The sequence below is a fragment of the Heptranchias perlo genome, chromosome 30, assembly GCF_035084215.1.
Source record: "Heptranchias perlo isolate sHepPer1 chromosome 30, sHepPer1.hap1, whole genome shotgun sequence".
NCBI classification, from domain to species: Eukaryota; Metazoa; Chordata; class Chondrichthyes; order Hexanchiformes; family Hexanchidae; genus Heptranchias; species Heptranchias perlo.
Window position 1 is genome coordinate 30,443,393 of NC_090354.1, and position 21,609 is coordinate 30,465,001.

The 21,609-nt window shown below is 50.9% G+C and overlaps 1 protein-coding gene across 1 annotated transcript in view; it reads right to left on the bottom strand.

Moving 5' to 3' along the window:
* LOC137300082 (solute carrier family 15 member 2-like) overlaps positions 1 to 21,609 on the bottom strand; it is a 163,410-nt gene that overhangs the window by 81,322 nt on the left and 60,479 nt on the right. The window contains exons 3-9 of the mRNA XM_067969177.1: positions 18,527 to 18,579; positions 17,334 to 17,415; positions 15,357 to 15,498; positions 13,598 to 13,684; positions 10,921 to 11,020; positions 4,841 to 4,931; positions 2,974 to 3,051 (exon numbers count right to left, since the gene is read on the bottom strand). Of these exons, the coding sequence (XP_067825278.1) occupies positions 2,974 to 3,051; positions 4,841 to 4,931; positions 10,921 to 11,020; positions 13,598 to 13,684; positions 15,357 to 15,498; positions 17,334 to 17,415; positions 18,527 to 18,579 (633 nt within the window). The remainder of the gene's footprint in view (positions 1 to 2,973; positions 3,052 to 4,840; positions 4,932 to 10,920; positions 11,021 to 13,597; positions 13,685 to 15,356; positions 15,499 to 17,333; positions 17,416 to 18,526; positions 18,580 to 21,609) is intronic.

Below are 21,609 nucleotides of genomic sequence, written 5' to 3' on the forward strand. Positions count from 1 at the left end.
TATTTTTTCCTCACTCTTTACCCTATTTCCCCTCACTCTTTACCCTATTTCCCCTCACTCTTTACCCTATTTCCCCTCACTCTTTACCCTATTCCCCCTCACTCTTTACCCTCATTCCCCCTCACTCTTTACCCTATTGCCCCCTCACTCTTTACCCTATTGCCCCCTCACTCTTTACCCTATTGCCCCCTCACTCTCTATCCTATTTCCCCTCACTCTTTACCCTATTTCCCCTCACTCTTTATCCTATTTCCCCTCACTCTTTACCCTATTTCCCCTCACTCTTTATCCTATTTCCCCTCACTCTTTACCCTATTTCCCCTCACTCTTTATCCTATTTCCCCTCACTCTCTATCCTATTTCCCCTCACTCTTTACCCTATTTCCCCTCACTCTTTATCCTATTTCCCCTCACTCTTTACCCTATTTCCCCTCACTCTTTACCCTATTGCCCCCTCACTCTTTACCCTATTGCCCCTCACTCTTTACCCTCACTCCCCCTCACTCTTTACCCTCATTCCCCCTCACTCTTTACCCTATTGCCCCCTCACTCTCTATCCTTTTTCCCCTCACTCTTTACCCTCATTCCCCCTCACTCCTTACCCTATTTCCCCTCATTCTTTACCCTATTTCCCCTCACTCTCTATCCTATTTCCCCTCACTCTCTATCCTATTTCTCCTCACTCTTTACCCTATTTCCCCTCACTCTTTACCCTATTTCCCCTCACTCTTTACCCTATTTCCCCCTCAGTCAAGTGCCTGCAGTGTACATGAACCAGCAGCCATCTGTAGAGACGGTGGATTCCGCTGCTGTCACGGACCAGCCAGTACTGTTTTCTTAATAGTAGCTTTACATTTGATCTGTCTCAGGCTGAACCAGGCCATTCATAACCTTGGTGCCTGGTTTCAACCCTGGGCTAGACTTAAAACCCCACATCCAATCTTTCCACCTCTGCAACATTGTCCATCTCCATCCCTCTCGCGTGCCTTTGTCACTTCCAGACTTGATTACTGCAATGCTCTCCTCGCTCATCTGCAATTCTCCACCTTCAATAAACTCTCACTTGTCCATTTCCCCAACACTCTGTTTACCTTCAAAAACTTTTTGGAAATTCATCTCAAACCAAGCTATTGGTCATCCCTTCCAATCCCTCCCTTCCTGGTTCAGTGGCCATTTTCTTTTTTTTAATGCTATGGGATGGATTTTGCCTTTGTGCCTTAGTGTGAATTGCCTGGTATAGAATCGACAGCCTGCTTTACACTATCGCACAAAGTCAAAATCTCCCCCTGAGTTACTATTGTCATATTAGTCAACCAGCCAATCAGCAGGCTTCCATGGCTAATCGATACATGGGAGGGCGAGGGGCCAAAATTATCATTTTGTTACTAGGACACAGCCAATGAAAAGGTTGGGTGGAAACCCATGTGATTAAATTACTACTGCGGTGGTGTAGTGGTTCGGAGACTGGCAACCTGGAGAATGTGAGTTCAAACCTCACCAGGGTAAGTTATGGAATTAAATTGAATAAAACAGCCTATTTGTGGGCTAGTGGCAGGGAGGAATAACAACGAAAACCCAAATGGAAGCTGCAGCCCATCTCTCGTCCATACTATATGATTGACTCTTAATGCTCTTAACTTTGAACTGAACTAACAAGCCACTCAGTTGTACAGACAAATGCTACCCCCAGGACAACTAGGGATGGGCAAGAAATGCTGCCTTGCCAGCATTGCCTACATCCTAAGAACACATTTTTTTAATGGCTCTCTAACGGTGCTACGTGGGTTTTAGTGGTTAAATGCCAGCAGGACCCCTGCATACACTTGGGGGAGGGGAGGATGGGAGCGTCCCTAGGCCTTGTCTCTTAACCTGCACCGAAGCTCTCTGGACTTTGGTAAGTGGGATGCATTCCTATGAGAAGACAGTGTACACACAGTAATCAGGCAACAGAAAGGACTTGTGTGGATTTTGATCCATTAATTCAAAGACGGTGATCGGTTTCGCTGGGTCTCAGCACAGAGTTGACCAAAACAGCCGTGTAATTAATGGCTAACTGTGGCTGCTAGATCCCAGTGTCCGGCTGTATTGGGACTCCAGTTGGCCGACATTCATAAGGGATACTCGGAGACTGCTCTCAGAATTCACCCTCTAACCCTGACAGGTTTCCAGACTTCGCTCGAAGAGATAATAGAAATGGGAAGCTTACACGATAGGGAGGAGTGAGTTTAGTGATAGCCCTCCCACCTCGGAGTCAGAAGGGTTGGGATTGGGCCCCACCTGAGACAGGCTCGGCGAGCGGAGACTGGAGCGCTGGCTCTCAATTCTGGGTTGGCGTCCAGCACGGGTACTCGGGCCTGATGGATGTAGGTGCCCCCACCCCTCACTGTAAAGGGTAGGTGAGGCTCTATAGCCTTGGTTGCAGCCCACCTTGGAGAAGATACTCCAAAGATAAAAACTATGAGGAAGGCAATGGGAAACTGCCTCAGCTACTCTTCCCTAGTGAGTGTCTCCAGAACCTCGCGTGTGAGACTTGTGTTAGGACCTGCCCCAGGGGCAGAACATGATCGATGGGCGGACACTAAAAGGGAAATCTGAAATTATAACAGAAAACGCTAGAGATACACAGCAGGTCAGTCAACATCAAGTTAATATTTCAGTGTAGCTCTTTGTTAGGACTGAAAACTGAAAGATAAGAAGCCACTTTTAGGGTGGAAGAGAAAAAAGAGGAAGAGGTAGGGAAGAAGAGACAACAAAGTCCAATCACCAAAGGAAGTTAAAGGGCAGAATGACTTGCAAACTACTTTAAAGGGAAGCAGGAATAATACCAGAGATCATCTCAGTTTATCCTCCAATTTCCAGTTCTGATGAACGGTCTACACCAAAACACTGACAGGTTCTGACCCACCTGCTATCCATGTTCAGCACTGTGTCCACTGAGGACCCTACACAGGTTCAGACAGAAGTGAAATTTACCTAAAGCCAGTAACATGGTTAGCGAAGGGACTCCAAATGCCAGGGAGTAGCAATCTGAATCGAAACACTGGACATCCTCTGTGAACAGAGACAGAGAGTGGTTAATTACAACAGTAACCACCATCACTTTCACCACACTCTCTAGTATACACATAGACAGTAGTGTGCATCTGTCAGACATTGGTGCGTACTAGTCAGACAGTAGGACACGATGGTCAGACAGTAGTGTAAGCTGGTGAGTAGTACCACATCCTGATCAGACAGTACACTTGCCAGAGAGTAATACACATTGGTCAGACATTGCAATAAGCACACCTGTCAGATAGCAGTGCACGTTGGTCAAGCAGTAGTGCACATATGTCAGACAGTAGTGCACATATATCAGACAGTTGTGCACATAGGTCATATAGTAGTGAAAATAGATCAGGCAGCACTGCACATGTGTTAGACAGTTGTGCACATTGATCAGATAGTAGTGTGCACTGTATAAACAGTGGTGCACATAGGTTAGACAGTAGTGCACTCTAGTCAGGCAGTAGTGCACATAGGTCAAATAGTAGTGCAAATAAGCCAAACAGTGGTACACACGTGTCAGACATTGCAACAAGCAATATTCTGCATGGAAATCACAAAATGAGAAAATGACAGAAAGAATTGAAAACTGGCAACTTGTACCAGATCCGGGATTTACAGAGCGAGTCCCACCCAGCAGGACCCTTGACCTCAAGCTCACTACCAGCCACTGCATATCACTGGCAGACTCAAGGGACAGATTAGATATCACTGGACGACACTGGGGAAAGATCAGATATCACTGAACGACACTGGAGACAGATCAAATATCACTGGATGACACTGGAGACAGATCAGATATCACTGGATGACACTGGGGACAGACCGGATATCACTGGATGACACTGGGGACAGATCAGATATCACTGTATGTCACTGGGGAAAGATCAGATATCACTGGATGACACTGGGGACAGATCAGATATCACTGAACGACACTGGGGAAGATCCGATATCACTGAACAGCACTGGGGAAAGAGCAGGTATTACTGAACGACACTGGGGAAAGAGCAGATATCACTGAACGACACTGGGGAAAAATCAGATATCACTGGACGACACTGGGGACAGCTCAGATATCACTGAATGATACTGGGGAAAGAGCAGATATCACTGAACGACACTGGGGAAAGATCAGATATCACTGAACGACACTGGGGACAGCTCAGATATCACTGTATGTCACTGGCAAACACGGGGTCAAAAGTCTGAACCCTCTCGGGTTGTTTTTCTTTGTCCTCAAACGTTTATATAGTTATGTGCTTTCCCTCTTTACCTCAGTAGCTCAGCCCGACTCAGATCCGGGTGGGATGTGGTTTGTATCACAGCAGGTTTCACTCAGCCTTTCCCCTCCCAGGTGGATACAACGAGTACACTATTGTAAAGTGCGAATGAGTGTGCAATGGTCACTCTTTCCCAGTGTCTTCTGGCGGTTTGGAATCAGAGACCAGGATGGGCACTTCACCCAATGTGTTTCTCGTGTGTAATGGAGACTGACCTCACCGGGGAATCACTGAACCTTCTCTGGAGTTCTTCCTGCTCCATGCACCATCGTGAGTCTGAAAGGACTCCAGGCATCTGCCAATGCCACCCCAGAACAGGATACAGGAAGTTGCATTGGACTGGCCTAGATCTGTTCTCCCTCTCTACCTGGCACCTGCCCCCAACAGCGTTGACTGCAGAACTCGCCATGTGCGACATTGTGAAGCAGCTTTACATCGGCTCAGCACAGACTGCCAACCTGCTCTACCACCACCTCACCAGCCCTAGCCGCTCACTCGTTGAGCTCCCTTACCTCTCAGAATCGGTATGACGATCCCTGCAAATAAAGCTGCCAAATTCATCGAAAAATAGAAAAATGAAAAGTACATCCGATACCGTTTCTCCTGCAAGTAATAAACAAACCCAGTTAGTGACAAAACACAATCGGCCAGTTTGCCTCATTCCTCACACCAACATTTCCCGGTTTGCACTTCTAACTTCTAGCTTTGTTTCTGTGGTGAATTTCCTCCAAACCACAGGTTAGATACAGAGTAAAGCTCCCTCTACATTGTCCCATCAAACACTCCCAGGGCAGGTACAGCACGGGTTAGATACAGAGTAAAGCTCCCTCTACGCTGTCCCACCAAACACTCCCAGGGCAGGTACAGCACGGGTTAGATACAGAGTAAAGCTCCCTCTACACTGTCCCATCAATCACTCCCAGGGCAGGTACAGCACGGGTTAGATACAGAGTAAAGCTCCCTCTACACTGTCCCATCAAACACTCCCAGGGCAGGTACAGCATGGGTTAGATACAGAGTAAAGCTCCCTCTACGCTGTCCCACCAAACACTCCCAGGGCAGGTACAGCACGGGTTAGATACAGAGTAAAACTCCCTCTACACTGTCCCATCAATCACTCCCAGGGCAGGTACAGCACGGGTTAGATACAGAGTAAAGCTTTGTCTACATTGCTGCTCTATAGTATCATAGTGGTTATGGTACTGGACTAGCAAACCAGATGTCATGAGTTGGGCAATAAATCCAGCCTTGCCAGTATCACTTACATCCTGGAATCATAGAATCTTATAGCATGAAAGGAGGCCATTTGGCCCATCGTGCCTGAGCCGGCTCTTTGAAAGCTATCCAATTAATCCCACTCCCCTGCTCTTTCCCCATTGCCCTGCAAATTTCTCCCCTTCAAGTATTTATCCAGTATCCAATCCGAAGAACAAATTGTTTTTAAATCTCAACCAGTTTGATATTTATGTTCCCTTCACCAGTGAGGTTGATTTCCTCCCTCTGCAGCTTTGCCCACTCTGGTGACAGGATAATGACTTCATTCAGACAGCACAGACAGGAATTTATGTCAACCTGTTAACCTGCATGCTAAAAACCAAGCACTCAGGGGATGGACCCTACAGCTGCCCAGGTGATCCCTGCGAATCTGTCTACCAATTTACTGTCAATTAGTGCTAACCCAGCAGCACTGATGTGGCCAATGGGAGCACGTTTTCCACGGGTCGTCATGACCACCAGGTGACATGGACCCTGGCTCGAGGGGGCGTTCCTCATTTCAAAAATACAAGGCACGGTTTTATCTCGGAGCCGGGAGACCACGTGAGGAACCGGAAGTCAAGTGAGTGCGTCGCATTCTGCGATAGCAACTCAATTAAAGGCAAGTATCGCAATGAGGTACATTGCCCCTTTAACACTCCGCCCACCGGCATTAAGTGGGGACGGAACTTCCGGATTTCGGATGTGCGCGGTTAAAGCCGGAAGTCGGCACGATGGAGCCGGGTTGCGGTCCCACTTCAAAAAACTTTAATTTTCACCTCGCACCCGCCCCCAACCCACCCGTTCTTTGGGGTTAAAATTACCCCCAATACCTCTATTAAAGCAACCTTAAGCCATGCTAGATAAATATTGCTGGAAAAGTTAATGTATGGCTGGAGGATGATCGATGAACTTTTCTTGTGAATTTTCTGGTTATATTGAATGTACTTGATAGCGCATTAATTAAGTTAAGAAAGGGGTGGGTTATGTTGTCCTGTTGGATGCTGCAATGTAATCTGTCCGATGGGGATGAAGCAGGTTAGGATGCTCATTTTCTGGCTGTCTTACAGGAGACCCCATCCGTCATTCTCCTTTTCTTGGCTCTATCACTCCATATTTTTGTTTTATTCATTCTCGGGATGTGGGCAACATTGGCAAGTAATTTATTGCCCATCCTTGGTCACCCTTGAGAAGGTGGTGGTGGGCCTTCTACTTGAACCCCCGCAGTCCGTGTGGTGACGGTTCTCCCACAGTGCTGTTAGGTCGGGAGTTCCAGGATTTTGACCCAGCGACGATGAAGGAACGGCCGATATATGTCCAAGTCGGGATGGTGTGTGACTAGGAGGGGAGTTTGGAGGTGATGGTGTTTCCCACGTTATTGCTGCTCGTCCTTCTAAGTGGTGGAGGTCGGTGGTTTGGGAGGGCCTGTCGAACAAGCCTTGGTGAGTTGCTGCAGTGCGTCTTGTAGATAATACACACTGCAGCCACGGTGTGCTGGTGGTGGAGGGAGTGGAAAATTAATCCAGTGTCAGGGGCACCGATGCAGTGATCTGCTCTGTCCTGGATGGTGTCGAGCTTCTTGACTGTTGTTGGGACTGCACCATCCCGACAAGTGGTGAATATTCCATCAGATTCCTGGCTTGAGCTTTCAGGGGTCAGGAGGTGAGCCAACTTAAAAATGTTGGGCCCACTCAGTACTTCAATAAAACGCAGCGCACAGGTGGGATATACATTCCCATATTGGGCTAGATTTTCCAGTCAGCAATGGCCTCATACGATTGCTGAATTTCTCCCTGTGCTGTTTTAATGCAGGTGGTGGGTGTTTACAGCACAGGAGAACATTAACTCATTAGGGTAGGAATTATACAGCACCAGCCTTAGGGCACGAACTGGACCTAGGGAACATTCCTGGGAGGGTGGAGGTGTTCAGGATGGAGGGGGCAATTGGGGGGAGAGGCAACCGGGGGGAAGAGGCAATTGGAGGGGAGACAATCGGGAGGGGAAGGTTGAGAGCGGGGAGAAGATTGGGAGGGGGAGGCAATGGGAGGGGGAGACAATCGGGAGAGGGGAGGCAATGGGAGGGGGAGACAATCGGGAGAGGGGAGAAGATTGGGAGGGCAGAGGCAATGGGGGGAGAAGATCGGGAGAGGGGAGAAGATCGGGAGAGGGGAGAAAATCGGGAGGGGGAGGCAATTGCTGGGGATGCAATCGGGGGGGAAGAGGCCATTGGAGGGGAGATGATGGGGAAAGGGGAGAAGATCGGGAGGGGGAGGCGATGGGGGGGAAGACAATCGGGAGAGGGGAGAAGATCAGGAGCGGGAAGAAGATCGGAAGAGGGGACGCGATTGGGGGAAGTGATCGGGAGCGGGGAGATCAGGAGGGGGAGGCGATTGAGGGGGAGGTGATCGGGAAGGGGCAGGAGGCGATCGGGAGGAGGAGGAGGTGATCGGGAGGAGGGAGGTGATTGGGAGGGGAAGGCGTTCAGGAGAGGGGAGGGTCGGCAACTGTCTTCGGCACTGCTGTGGAATCAGGAGGATGCCTTAAAAAATGGGCCTCACAAATTTAGCAGCGGGACCAACGCCTGTGCAGATTGGGTGCAAGACGCCCCAATGCTAAATTGCTCTGCTCCGCACCCACATGCATACGCCCAAAAATGCATACTAATTTCCATCCCATTGTGTCTATACCAGCTCTGTGCTAGAGCAATCCAAAACTAATCCACTGCCCTAGTTTCACCTATAGCCCTGCGTCTTCCTCTATTTCATATACTCATCCTCTTTTCCCTTATAAGATACAATGATCTCTTCTTCAGCTACTCATTAATCCAATTCACCTGTTTCAACAGGTTATATCCAGAAAGTAATCTGGTCCAAGTGTGTGAGAAACCACCTCATTCAGGGTGATGATATTAATTGGACTTGAGAATCAGTACTGGTCTTTATAGAAACCCTCCCTCAGGAGGCTTTGCATTTAGTCATCGCGTCTATTATGCTGCAGTAACAAAATACAGAATTTACATGTGTAGAATCATAGAAATTTACGGTGAAGAAGGAGGCCATTTGGCCCATCATGTCTGTGCTGGCCGAGAAAGAGCTATCCAGCTTAATCCCACTTTCCAGATCTTGGCCCATAGCCTTGTAGGTTACGGCACTTCAAGTGTATAACCAAATACGATGAGAGTTTCTGCCTCTGCCACCCTTACAAGCAATGAGTTCCAAACCCCCACCACTCTCTGAGTGAAAAAATTTCTCCTCAGCTCCCCTCTAATCCTTCTACCAATTACTTTAAATCTATGCCCCTTGGTTATTGACCTCTCTATTAAGGGAAATAGGTCCTTCCTATCCACTGTATCCAGGCCCCTCAATTAAATCTCCCCTCAGCCTCCTCTGTTCCTAAGAAAACAACCCCAGCCTATCCAATCTTTCCTCATAGCTAAAATTCTCCAGTCCTGGCAACATCCTCGTAAATCTCCTCTGTACCCTCTCTAGTGCATCACATCTTTCCTGTAATGTGCTGACCAGAACTGTACGCAGTAATCAAGCTGTGGCCTAACCAGTGTTTTATACAGTTCCAGCATAACCTCCCTGCTCTATGCCTCGGCTAATAAAGAAAAGTATCCTGTATGCCTTCTTAACCACCTTATCTACCTGTCCTGCTCCCTTCAGGGATCTGTGGATATGCACTCCAAGGTCCCTCTGTTCCTTTACACCTCTCAGTATCCCACCATTTATTGTGTATTCCCTTGCCTTGTTTGCCCTCCCCAAATGCATTACCTCACACTTCTCCGGATTGAATTCCATTTGCCACTTTTCTGCCCACCTGACCAGTCCATTGATATCTTCCTGCAGTCTACAGCTTTCCTCCTCACTATCAACCACACGGCCAATTTTTGTACCATCTGCAAACTTCTTAATCATGCCCCATACATTTAAGTCTAAATCATTGATATATACACAAAAAGCAAGGGACCGAGTACTGAGCCCTGCGGAACCCCACTGGAAACAGCCTTCCAATCACAAAAATGCTTGTCGACCATTACCCTTTGCTTCCTGCCACTGAGCCAATTTTGGATCCAACTAGCCACTTTCCCTTGGATCCCATGGGCTTTTACTTTCCTGACTAGTCTTCCATGTGAGACCTTGTCAAAAGCCTTGCTAAAATCCATGTACACTACATCAAATACGCTACCCTCATCGACCCTCCTTGTTACTTCCTCAAAAAATTCATTCAAGTTAGTCAGACACAGCCTTCCCTTAACAAATCCACACTGACTGTCCTTGATTAATCCGTGCCTTTCTAAATGATGATTAATACTGTCCCTCAGAATTGTTTCCAATAATTTGGCCACCACCGAGGTTAGGCTGACTGGCCTCTAATTACTTGGTCTATCCCTTTCTCCCTTTTTAAACAACAGTACAACGTTAGCACCTTCCGTGTCCTTGGGATGTCCCAAAAGGCTTCACCTGTTCAGGTGATTGTTACGGATCCCGTGATACTATTTGAAGAAGAGCAGAGGGTTCTCCAGATATCTCGGCCAACATTCGCCCCTCAACCAAAGATTGATCTGATTATTGCTTGTGGGATCTTACGAACATACAGACGATGACGGACAGGAAAAGACCCTCTTGTTCATCCAGCCTGTCCCACACAACGGCGGCACTTTGTGCATCACAACATTTACACTCCCCACCCCATCTCACCCAAAAGCCATGGGATCTCCTAGAAGAGGGGAAAAGCTAGATAAAAACCGAGGCTAATTAGGTGAATAATATCTGGAACATTCCTCTCCGACCCCTTTGGGTGATCAAATCTAGTCCAGGAGATGACGCTGGCCCTGATTTAGTATTATACAGTGCCTATCTTTAGTACGATGTGATCTCTACCCCAGAAACAGGTCCACCACTCACTTGAAGGGAATCAGTGAATCAGCGTTGCTGTGGACCAATTGGCTGCTGTGTCTGCCTACATAGCGACTACTTCTTACTTCAAAGGTGAAGCACATTGCGGTGTTTCTCGGAGATGTGATGAGCTGCTGTATAAACGTAGGCCTTTCCTTTTTTAACAATGCTGTGATCTTAACACATTATTGGAGGTTTCGTACAGTACAGGGTTTACTACATAGAATTACATAGAAGTTACGGCAAAGAAACAGGCCATTCAGCATCAACTGGTCAATGCCAGCGTTCATGGCCCACTCAAGCCTCCTCCCTCCCTACTTCATCTCACCCTATCAGCAGATCCTTCTATTCCTTTCTCCCTCATGTGTTTATCTAGCTTCCCCTTAAATGCACCTATGCTATTCTGAGCTCTCGATAACACAAAGTCAATGTGTCCTCACCTCTTTCGCAACAATCTGATCAGCACCAAAGGGTGACATGCTGGATCGGATCCCACCGCATCCCACAGTAACGAGGAACAGTCCCATATAGGCACCCATCCTGGCACAAACAGAAAGAGAGTCCAGTCAGTGTCTACTCTGAGTGTAGGCGTAGGAGCCGGTAAACTTGATGGGTGGTGTGTGGGGTCAATTTTAACTCCTGGCGGGAACGGGTAGGGCGATAGAGAAATTCCCACCCCCACCCCCAGGGGAGAGTTCAGCCTGAGGCCCGGGACATTTTTAACTTCCAAACCTCATTTCTATAAAACAGCACTGTCCTCTGCCCGAAACCAGCGGGAGTGACGTCAGGGGCAGCGGGCAAAAGCAGGAATCGGATCGGGAGCCCCGAGATCACCGGGGGCACAAGGGAATGGTCCCCCTGGCATGAAGTTAGCGCTGGGGAGGGAGGAGGTTGGAATTAAGGTGCTGAGAGGGAGAGGCAAGGCCTGGACGGGGAGGCCCCAGGACTCCGTATAAAAGTTAAATTTAAACTGAGTGAGCATTGGCACCACTGTGTCAGCCAATGAGATGGAGGCGGGGCGGGACTTAAAGCAAACAGAGTCTATTTTACAGCAAACAGAGTCTATTTAAACCGAGTCTCCCGATTACAGCAGGATTATTTCTCCAGCAAACTGCAGTGGGTGGAGGATAGTTACATAATACAAATAATGTGTGAAAAATCAATCCCAGTCACTTACAGCAGTGGGGTCTCCAGGCATGATTGACGGGGGAAATTATCCAATCATCTCCATTCTGGCCGGGACTTGTGGTGTCACTATATGCAGCCTAATTTAAATACGCACCAAGGCCTCTCCGGGCCATTCTGCTGTCCCCCACCAGGGCGGGCTGTCGTCTTTGGCCCCATGAGCGCCTCCTGCCATTTTAAGTTAAAATGGGAGTGCGACGCCAATGACATCATCGGGCGCGACTTTCCCATGTAAAGTAAGCCCCCGCCTGCCTGGGACGTGTGGCCCTGCCGTGCCCGTTCTGAGGTTGCTTAAAATGGTGGGAGATGGAATCATGGACCAACCCCCCCCCCTCCACCCCAGTAATCTTAACCCCCCCCGCCTAACCCTAACCCTAACCCTAACCCTAACCCCCCAACCCGCCATCTTAACCCCCTGACCGTACTATTCCCGCCGGGACGGTAGGATTAAAATCAGCCCTCGTCAGTGCCACACAGGACTACATCATGGACTGTGGGATATGGACTTGTACCCATGATCTCCCAGATGGTCAGTTGCCAATCTTGGTTGTTGTGGAAAGCAATCGGTCGAGGGTCAGTTGCTTTTTCTAAAGAGGGGGCAGAATTTCAGAGTTGGGATCACCCAAGGCAAAGACCCTCTAGGTTTCTTGAAAGTTCCCCAAGAGTCCTTAACGGTTTCTGCAGCGACCATCTAGAAATCTCTATAGCCCCTCAAGAGACCTTCAAGAAATCTCTATAGCCCCTTCTAGAGACTCTTTGCAGATCCTCCAGACACTGTTCAGAGACTTTCTAGGGACACTGCAGAGACTCTCCATAGACTGTTGGAGAGTCCCACCAGGGACGCTCCAGAGACCCTGGCCCTGAAATTACGGGGGCCCGCACCACCGATGTATCCAGGGTCAGGGGTAGTCACCTCACGTAAATAACAATGGCGGGTGCCCAACCGGAGAGGGGGGAGTGGAGCAGGAAAAATGGAACTGGCCAGCCACTCTCTTGGCTGCCATTTCCACCAGATGTTTGCCAGCCCCGATTGGCCCTCTTTACAAGGGGGCCATGGTGATTACTGCTGCCAGGGTTTTTGGTCCCTCGTGTGGGTCAAGCTTCCGCTGCTGAAGCAAACAACAGGCCAGGTTCATCCCGCATTCAGGTTGCTCAGCGTTAGAGAGGCTGGGGCCAAGGAAATTGCCAATTACATCCCCATACCCTGGCCCCGCCCCTTCAGACACCGCGGGCCCCAACAGAGACTCGAAGCCTATGCCGGGGGCCGATGTATCCTGGTCCCAGCACAATTTCCTCCGCCCTCCACTACGCTCTGGACCAACTAATGTCAGGAGATCGCCCACGAGCCTTTGGAACCCCTAAGTTAGTTTCAAGGGGGGGTCGATTTATTTTGACTTTTAGACGACCATCGACGGAGCGCGCCCATCACTTTGAGGCTCCGGCCTCATTTAAATTCTCCAGGCGGACTGCAGGACGCTAAACAAGCCTCCCAACGCTGCTCGCAACTCCTGCTCCTCCAGGGACCACAAAAATAATTCGACATTTGCCTTTGGCCGGGCCTCTTTGGCTCTACCGCCCTCGGAACTAGTCGGAGTGAGCACGGTGCAGGCTCCAACCGGTTCCGACCTATTTACATCATAGGACGCCGAATTCCATCTTAAAAGGGGCCTTTCCCCTGAAACAGGTGGGCTCTTTGGACACCCAGAGGTGGGTCCCTTTTAAAATGGAGCCGGCCCCCTTTTGAGGCCGTTACTGCCCCGTTAATGCCAGGTGAGGGCGGTGAAAATCGACCCCAGCGAGGGCCGCAAAAAAATTGAACGTCGAAATGAAATGAAGGTTTCCTGCTGGTCAGTGTGTGGGAGCCCAGCCACATTACTGATCGGCCTCAGTGTCTCCCACCCAGGCACGCTGAAGAAAAGTCTCTGTACTCACCCATATCGCCCCATTTGTCCCGGAATAGCAGTCACTGACACAAAAATGTTACCAACCAGGTACAGTATGGAAAGCATGAGGATAGTCCTGTAATTCAAGATTGAGAAGACAGTGGTTGGAGTCGCTGTCATGCAATCAACTCAATAACAATGTCTGGGGTAAAAGGCCTGACGAAGGGTCTTTGATCTGAAACATGAACTCTGTTTCTTTCTCCACAGATGCTACCTCACTTGCTGAGTTTCTGCTTTTATTTCTGATTTCCAGCATCCACAGTATTTTGCTTTTGAACAGTGTCTGGGGATTGTCCATCGTTATTTACCTGACCGAGACTCCATTTATCCAACCCAGAGCCAGTTGGCACTGCGATACGAGTAGAACCGTAGAATCTTACGGCATTGGAGGAGATCATTCCAGTGCCTGTGCTGGCTCTTTGAAAGAGCTATCCAATTAGTCCCATTCCCCTGCTCTTTCCCCAAAGTCCTGCAATTTTTTCCTTTACAAGTATTTATCCAATTCCCTTTTGAAAGTTACTATTGAATCTGCTTCCATCACCCTTTCAGACTGTGCATTCCAGATCATCACAACTCACTGTGTAAAAAAAATTCTCCTCATCTCCCCCCTGATTCTTTTGCCAATTATCTTAAATCTGTGTCCTCTGGTTACCAACCCTTTGGCCACTGGAAACAGTTTCTCCCTATCTACTCTTCATGATTTCGAACATCTCTATTAAATCTCCCCTTAACCTTCTCTAGCTTAAGGAGAACAATCCCAGCTTCTCTAAAATAGTCCCAGTGTCTCAAGTCTCTCCTCATCCCCTGTATCATCCTGGTGAATCTACACTGTACACTCTCTATGGCTTTAATGCCCGTCCAATGAAGGGACACCCAAAACAACACACAAGTATCAGCTTTGAGGTGCATGGCTCCAGAGGCAGGGAGCTCCAGGTCATAGGTGCAATGCCAGCTCACCAGCTGGGCGGTGAGGATTGCATGTATCTGTTGTCCACACCCCTAATACTTGCTGGAGTTAAATCGCCAGGGCCAGCCGGCAATGTCCCACCGGTGAAGTAGAGCACGAGATAACGGCTGGATGATTGGATCAAACACCTCTGTGGTGTCTCACCATATCCTGATTGGCCAACCAGCCGGTAACATGTGTTGGGTATTCCAACCCAGACAAGAGCCAGAGCTGCTGTAACGGCACCCGTCCCGAGGCATCGAGGCCTCAGGTTCCAGACTTTGTGCCCCCTGCCCCCCAAGTCATGTACAGTGCCACACTTCAAGTAAGAACATAGGAACACAGGGACAGGAGGAGGCCATTCAGCCCCACAAGCCTATTCCACCATTCAATTAGATCATGGCTGATCTGTATCTTAACTCCATCTACCAGCCTTGGTTCCATAACCCTAAATACCTTGTCAAACAAAAATCTATCAATCTCAGTTTTGAAATTTTCAATTGACCCCCAGCCTCAACAGCTTTTTGGGGGAGAGAGTTCCAGATTTCCACTCCCTGTGAAGAACTGTTTCCTGATTTCACCCCTGAACGGCCTGGCTCTAATTTTAACGTTATGTCCCCTTGATCTGGACTCCCCCACCAGAGGAAATAGTTTCTCTCTATCTACCCTATCAATTCCTTTAATCATCTTAAACACCTCAATCAGATCACCCCTTAATCTTCTATGAGCGACAGTGAAAGACCACTTTTGGTTTCGGGCGGATTGCTGTTGAGTTCACCTTCAAACATTGGTTGCCTCCTACCTGTATCGACCAAAGCAGAAGTCCGAGAGGAATGCTCCCAGGATGGTGAAGAATGTGGAAAGGAAGACGAAGACATGGTAGAGGGACGTGGCCTTGCTCTCGGACAGGAGGAGTGCATTAGTGAAGTAAAGCACCAGGATAGCTGGAACGAAACAGAGAGGTGGCAATGAGAACTCCCACCGGGCGCCCAGACACTGATTAGTGACCTGACTGAATAAATCACCTGAGCATCTTGTTGCGTTTAACCATTACCATAAGCTGTGGTTCAGTGGGTAGCACTCTCACCTCTCAGTCAGAAGGTTCAAGGCCCACACCAGAGACCCCCGACAGTGCAGCACTCCCTCAATTACTACACTGAAGTATCAGCCTAGATTTTGTCTCGGGAGTGGGACTTGAACCCACAACCTTCTGACTTAGAGACAAGAGCACTACCCACTGAGTCACAGCATGACAGTTTTATTGGGAGCCAAGGCCTGAGGCCTACTAGGCACCCAATGCACTCGGCACTTGTCTGTGCAGCTGATTAGTGAGTAACACACTGAGAGGCAGCGCACACCCTATCTGCTAAACTCACTATCACCCCCCGACTTCTATGCAAATTAGGAGACCTTCCCATAATGCAGCTGGAGTTCCTGAGCTTCAAATGGCTGCTTCAGGGAAGGCCTGCATTGAAAAATAAGAATTTTGCTCTAAGGCGGCAATCTCCTTGTTATGGGGCCACCCTTCCTTGTTGCCCTTTTTTTGGGGGTGGCGGGGGTCTCCACTGGGCCAATCCTGAATCAGGAGCCAGGATCCCACCACCTTAAACAACAACAGAAAAATGGCAGCACGGTATGGGCGGCGGCAGCCCTTTTCTGGCTGCTGGCCCTGACCCCCGACTCCTGCGGTGCTCCCAGTGCATCACGTACTGCGCACCAGGATACTCAGTACACGACCCTCTGACCCCAGGATACTCAGTACACGACCCTCTGACCCCGGGATATTCAGTACATGACCCTCTGACCCCAGGATACTCAGTACACGACCCTCTTACCCCGGGATATTCAGTACATGACCCTCTGACCCCAGGATATTCAGTACACGACCCTCTGACCCCAGGATACTCAGTACATGACCCTCTGACCCCAGGATACTCAGTACACGACCCTCTGACCCCAGGATACTCAGTACATGACCCTCTGACCCCAGGATACTCAGTACACGACCCTCTGACCCCGGGATATTCAGTACATGACCCTCTGACCCCAGGATACTCAGTACACGACCCTCTGACCCCGGGATATTCAGTACATGACCCTCTGACCCCAGGATACTCAGTACATGACCCTCTGACCCCGGGATATTCAGTACATGACCCTCTGACCCCAGGATACTCAGTACACGACCCTCTGACCCCAGGATACTCAGTACATGACCCTCTGACCCCAGGATACTCAGTACACGACCCTCTGACCCCAGGATACTCAGTACATGACCCTCTGACCCCAGGATACTCAGTACATGACCCTCTGACCCCAGGATATTCAGTACACGACCCTCTGACCCCGGGATATTCAGTGAATGACCCTCTGACCCCAGGATATTCAGTGCATGACCCTCTGACCCCAGGATATTCAGTGCATGACCCTCTGACCCCGGGATATTCAGTGAATGACCCTCTGACCCCAGGATATTCAGTGAATGACCCTCTGACCCCCCCCCAACATATTCAGTGCATGGCCCTCTGACCCCAGAATATTCAGTACATGACCCTCTGACCCCAGGATATTCAGTGAATGACCCTCTGACCCCAGAATATTCAGTACATGACTCTCTGACCCCAGGATATTCAGTGAATGACCCTCTGACCCCCCCCCAGCACATTCAGTGAATGACCCTCTGACCCCAGAATATTCAGTTCATAACCTTCTGACCCCAGGATATACAGTGAATGGCCCTCTGACCCCGGGATATTTGAGGAAATTATCTCTTTCTTACCTCGTATTCCAAAGTAAGAAAGTTTCTCAAAGAACTCAGTGATCACAATGAAGATAGCAGCAGTGGACAGTTGGCAGAGTTTCTGAAATGAAATTAAATTCAACAATTTAATTTGGACACTCGCCGGGGAGGGTTTCAGAGAAAGACTCTTCCCAATCCACGGCCTTTAGCTTCCATCTTTGTTTCCCGATTGTCTCCCCCCCCCCTCTCCTGAAGGCGCTCACTCCTCACTGGAGTAGAGAATGGCTGTTAACAGGAGCCTTCTGGTACCACACCTGAATCATCACATGTGAGTCTAGACAATGAGTGTTGACAAGCTATTCAACTGTGGGAGATATCACCGTCCAGCCTGAGCTCCAGTTAGAGTGTGACATTTGGCCTCAGCCTCCTAGGGAGGGGAAGGTGATCCAGGCTCCCTGCTCCTGGTCAGTATCCAGTGAGCCCGGCTCTGTGTGTGAATGTTGCATGAGGACTGGATTGGGCTCGGCTGTGATGGCTTCCATGGTCAAATAGTCTGTTGAGACTCACTGTCTGGACTCACACATGAAGGAAGTCCACGTGTTTGAAAGCGTCTGGTGATCATGGAACTGATCGACCGTGAGAGTCAGGTCCCTCTGGAAAGAGGGGAGTTTTGGAAAAGTAAACAATTACAGACTGTTAGAGTGGACTCTGTTTACAATGAAATCTTCCAGTTACTGAAGCTCAAACTCACAACAATCCCATTTACAATAATGCAGTCAGCCTCATGCACAGAGTCTAGTTATACCAGATAGCATGGGCAGCGTTAAACCCAGCTCACCAGCAGCCTCCCCACCCACAGCAAGAAACCCACCTCACCAGCAGCCCATCCCCACCCACAGCACAAATCCCAGCTCACTAGCAGCCTCCCCACCCACAGCAAGAAACCCACCTCACCAGCAGCCCATCCCCACCCACAGCACAAATCCCAGCTCACCAGCAGCCTCCCCACCCACAGCAAGAAACCCACCTCACCAGTAGCCCATCCCCACCCACAGCACAAATCCCAGCTCATCAGCAGCCCCTCCCCACCCACAGCAAGAAACCCACCTCACCAGTAGCCCATCCCCACCCACAGCACAAATCCCAGCTCACCAGCAGCCCATCCCCACCCACAGCACAAACCCCGACTCACCAGCAGCACAACCCCACCCAGGGCACAAACCCCGACTCACCAGCAGTCTGCCCCAGGCTCGTCCACTCACTTTGGCCGACTCCGGTTTTGAGGCTGAAACAAGAAGAGACACAAAGGTGCTGCTGGGTTTGACTGGCAGCGAGCTATTCCAGTGTGGGCTGCCTTACTAAACGGCTACAGCCCCACCAGTGAGTGGTCAATGGGATCACAAGAAGGTATTATCAGGCAAAAGATGATCAGGATGATCCCAGGCTTGGGAATCTAGGGGGAGTTTGTCCATTATGGCGCTCCCAAAATGTCCCCAGTAAATTACAGGGAAGGGTTAGGAATTTTCATTTGTTTTCTTTGCGACAATCAAACTCAAATTGACCAGATTAGGAAGAGAATTGATTAAATTGATCCAGGCAATCGTTCCCTGTGGTGAAGGGATGAAATCCCAAGGGACACCGGTTAAAAATGAGAAAAGCAGGAAGGGGAGTCAATCACCCAAAGGGTAATCGAGCTGTGGAATAAGTTACAAGTGAAAAACATTAGATAGAAGGCAAAGAATTGCATTTATATAGTGCCTTTCACAACCTCAGGTTATCCTAAAGCGCTTTTCAGCCAATGAAGTAATTTTGAAGTGTAGTCACTGTTGTAATGTAGGAAACACAACAGCCAATTTGCGCACAGCAAGATCCCACAAACAGCAAGTAAATAAATGATCAGATCATCTGGTCTTTTTAGGTGTTGATTGAGGGACTGATATAAATGGGTTGAGTATGTTTGTAGAGGGGCAAAGGATATAGGCAGAAGGTGGGATCGAGACCAATCGAAAAGGAATGGATGTGTTGGGCCAATGGGATTTCCCTTTTCTTATATTCTTTATAAATGGATTATTCTAACAGGACAGAGTGTGTTGTGTTTGATTGGAGCAGAGGAAGCTCGGAGTCACTAGATGAGAAAAGACTGAGGTCTTTTTAGTTTGCCTTCCACCATCCTGGTAATCACATGATCCAACCATGATGGAGATGTTTTTTTTTTATTCGTTCATGGGATGTGGGCGTCGCTGATGGGGGAGGGTGCGGGTGAGGTCACGGGTGAGGGTGCGGGGAGGGTGGGGGTGAGGGTGCGGGGAGGGTGCGGGGAGGGTGCGGGGAGGGTGCTGGTGAGGGTGCGGGGAGGGTGCGGGTGAGGGTGCGGGTGAGGGTGCCGGGAGGGTGCGGGTGAGGGTGCGGGTAAGGGTGCCGGGAGGGTGCGGGTGAGGGTGCGGGTGAGGGTGCGGGTGAGGGTGCGGGGAGGGTGCGGGTGAGGGTGCGGGGAGGGTGCGGGTGAGGGTGCGGGTGAGGGTGCCGGGAGGGTGCGGGTGAGGGTGCGGGAGAGGGTGCGGGGATGGTGCGGGTGAGGGTGCGGGAGAGGGTGCGGGGATGGTGCGGGGAGGGTGCTGGTGAGGGTGCGGGGAGGGTGCGGGTGAGGGTGCGGGTGAGGGTGCGGGTGAGGGTGCGGGGAGGGTGAGGGTGCGGGAGAGGGTGCGGGGATGGTGCGGGGAGGGTGCTGGTGAGGGTGCGGGGAGGGTGCTGGTGAGGGTGCAGGGAGGGTGCGGGTGAGGGTGCCGGGAGGGTGCGGGTGAGGGTGCGGGTGAGGGTGCGGGTGAGGGTGCGGGGAGGGTGCAGGGAGGGTGCTGGTGAGGGTGCGGGGAGGGTGCGGGTGTGGGTGCGGGGAGGGTGAGGGTGCGGGGAGGGTGCGGGTGTGGGTGCGGGGAGGGTGCGGGTGAGGGTGCGGGGAGGGTGCTGGTGAGGGTGCGGGGAGGGTGAGGGTGCGGGGAGGGTGCGGGGAGGGTGCTGGTGAGGGTGCGGGTGAGGGTGCGGGGAGGGTGCGGGGAGGGTGCGGGGAGGGTGCTGGTGAGGGTGCGGGGAGGGTACGGAGAGGGTGCGGGGAGGGTGCGGGGAGGGTGCGGGGAGGGTGCAGGGAGGGTGCTGGTGAGGGTGCGGGGAGGGTGCGGGGAGGGTGCGGGTGAGGGTGCGGGGAGGGTGCGGGTGAGGGTGCGGGGAGGGTGCTGGTGTGGTTGCGGGTGAGGGTGCGGGGAGGGTGCGGGTGTGGGTGCGGGGAGGGCGGGGTGAGGATGCGGGTGAGGGTGAGGGTGCGGGGAGGGTGCGGGTGAGGGTGCGGAGAGGGAGCGGGTGAGGGTGCGGGTGAGGGTGCGGAGAGGGTGTGGAGAGGGAGCGGGTGAGGATGCGGAGAGGGTGCAGGGAGGGTGCTGGTGAGGGTGCGGGTGAGGGTGCAGGGAGTGTGTGGGTGAGGGTGCAGGGAGTGTGTGGGTGAGGGTGCGGGTGAGGGTGCGGGTGAGGGTGCGGGGAGTGTGTGGGTGAGGGTGCGGGGAGGGTGAGGATGAAAACGCCCGATGAACTCGGCAGGGCCTGGGACACGGAGGTTTTGCCGATCTTAACGGCAGGACCTCATTAACATCTTGTTGCTCCCCCTCCTGTCCAGCAGTCACCGAATGGACAGCCTGGTCAGCGGGCAGGAGGGAACACTGATAGCAGGAGGCCGCAGCCAAGGGCCCTTGAGGGCAGTCGCCGGTAATCGGGGGGGGGGGAGGGGAAGGCTGACGATCAGGGTTGGGGTGGGAGGGGAGGCCGAAGGGGTCGAGGGGGCACTCCTGCTCCTCCCGGCCGGGACGGAGTGCTGTAAAAGTCAGTTACCTTCTGGAGCGGGCAGCTCCCGCCTCCCTTTCCCTGCCGGGTTTGCCGGGTCCTGGGAAACCTACGCAGCAACTGTAAAATTTAAATGCGGCTCCCAATTGCACTGTAGGAGCCCGATTTAAAAATGTTAATAAGCATTCAGCCTCTCCACAGAGGGGGGCACTCGGACACCCCGATATCCACCGCTGTAAAAATGGGGTGGGCGGAGGGTTAGGGTCACATTCCACGTATTTCACTTTTTAACCCCACCCTCCGACCCTCTCCTGCCAATCGTGGGGGGGTTAATATTGAGACCAATGTTTCCACAGATTAATTTTGAATTTTCCTCCCTTCGAGCACAGGTCATGTCCATTGGTTCTACTGTTCTGGGCAAGGTGAACTAGTGCGTCATGGTTTACATTACCTAATCCTTTAGAATCTAACAGAACAGCGAAGAAATGAT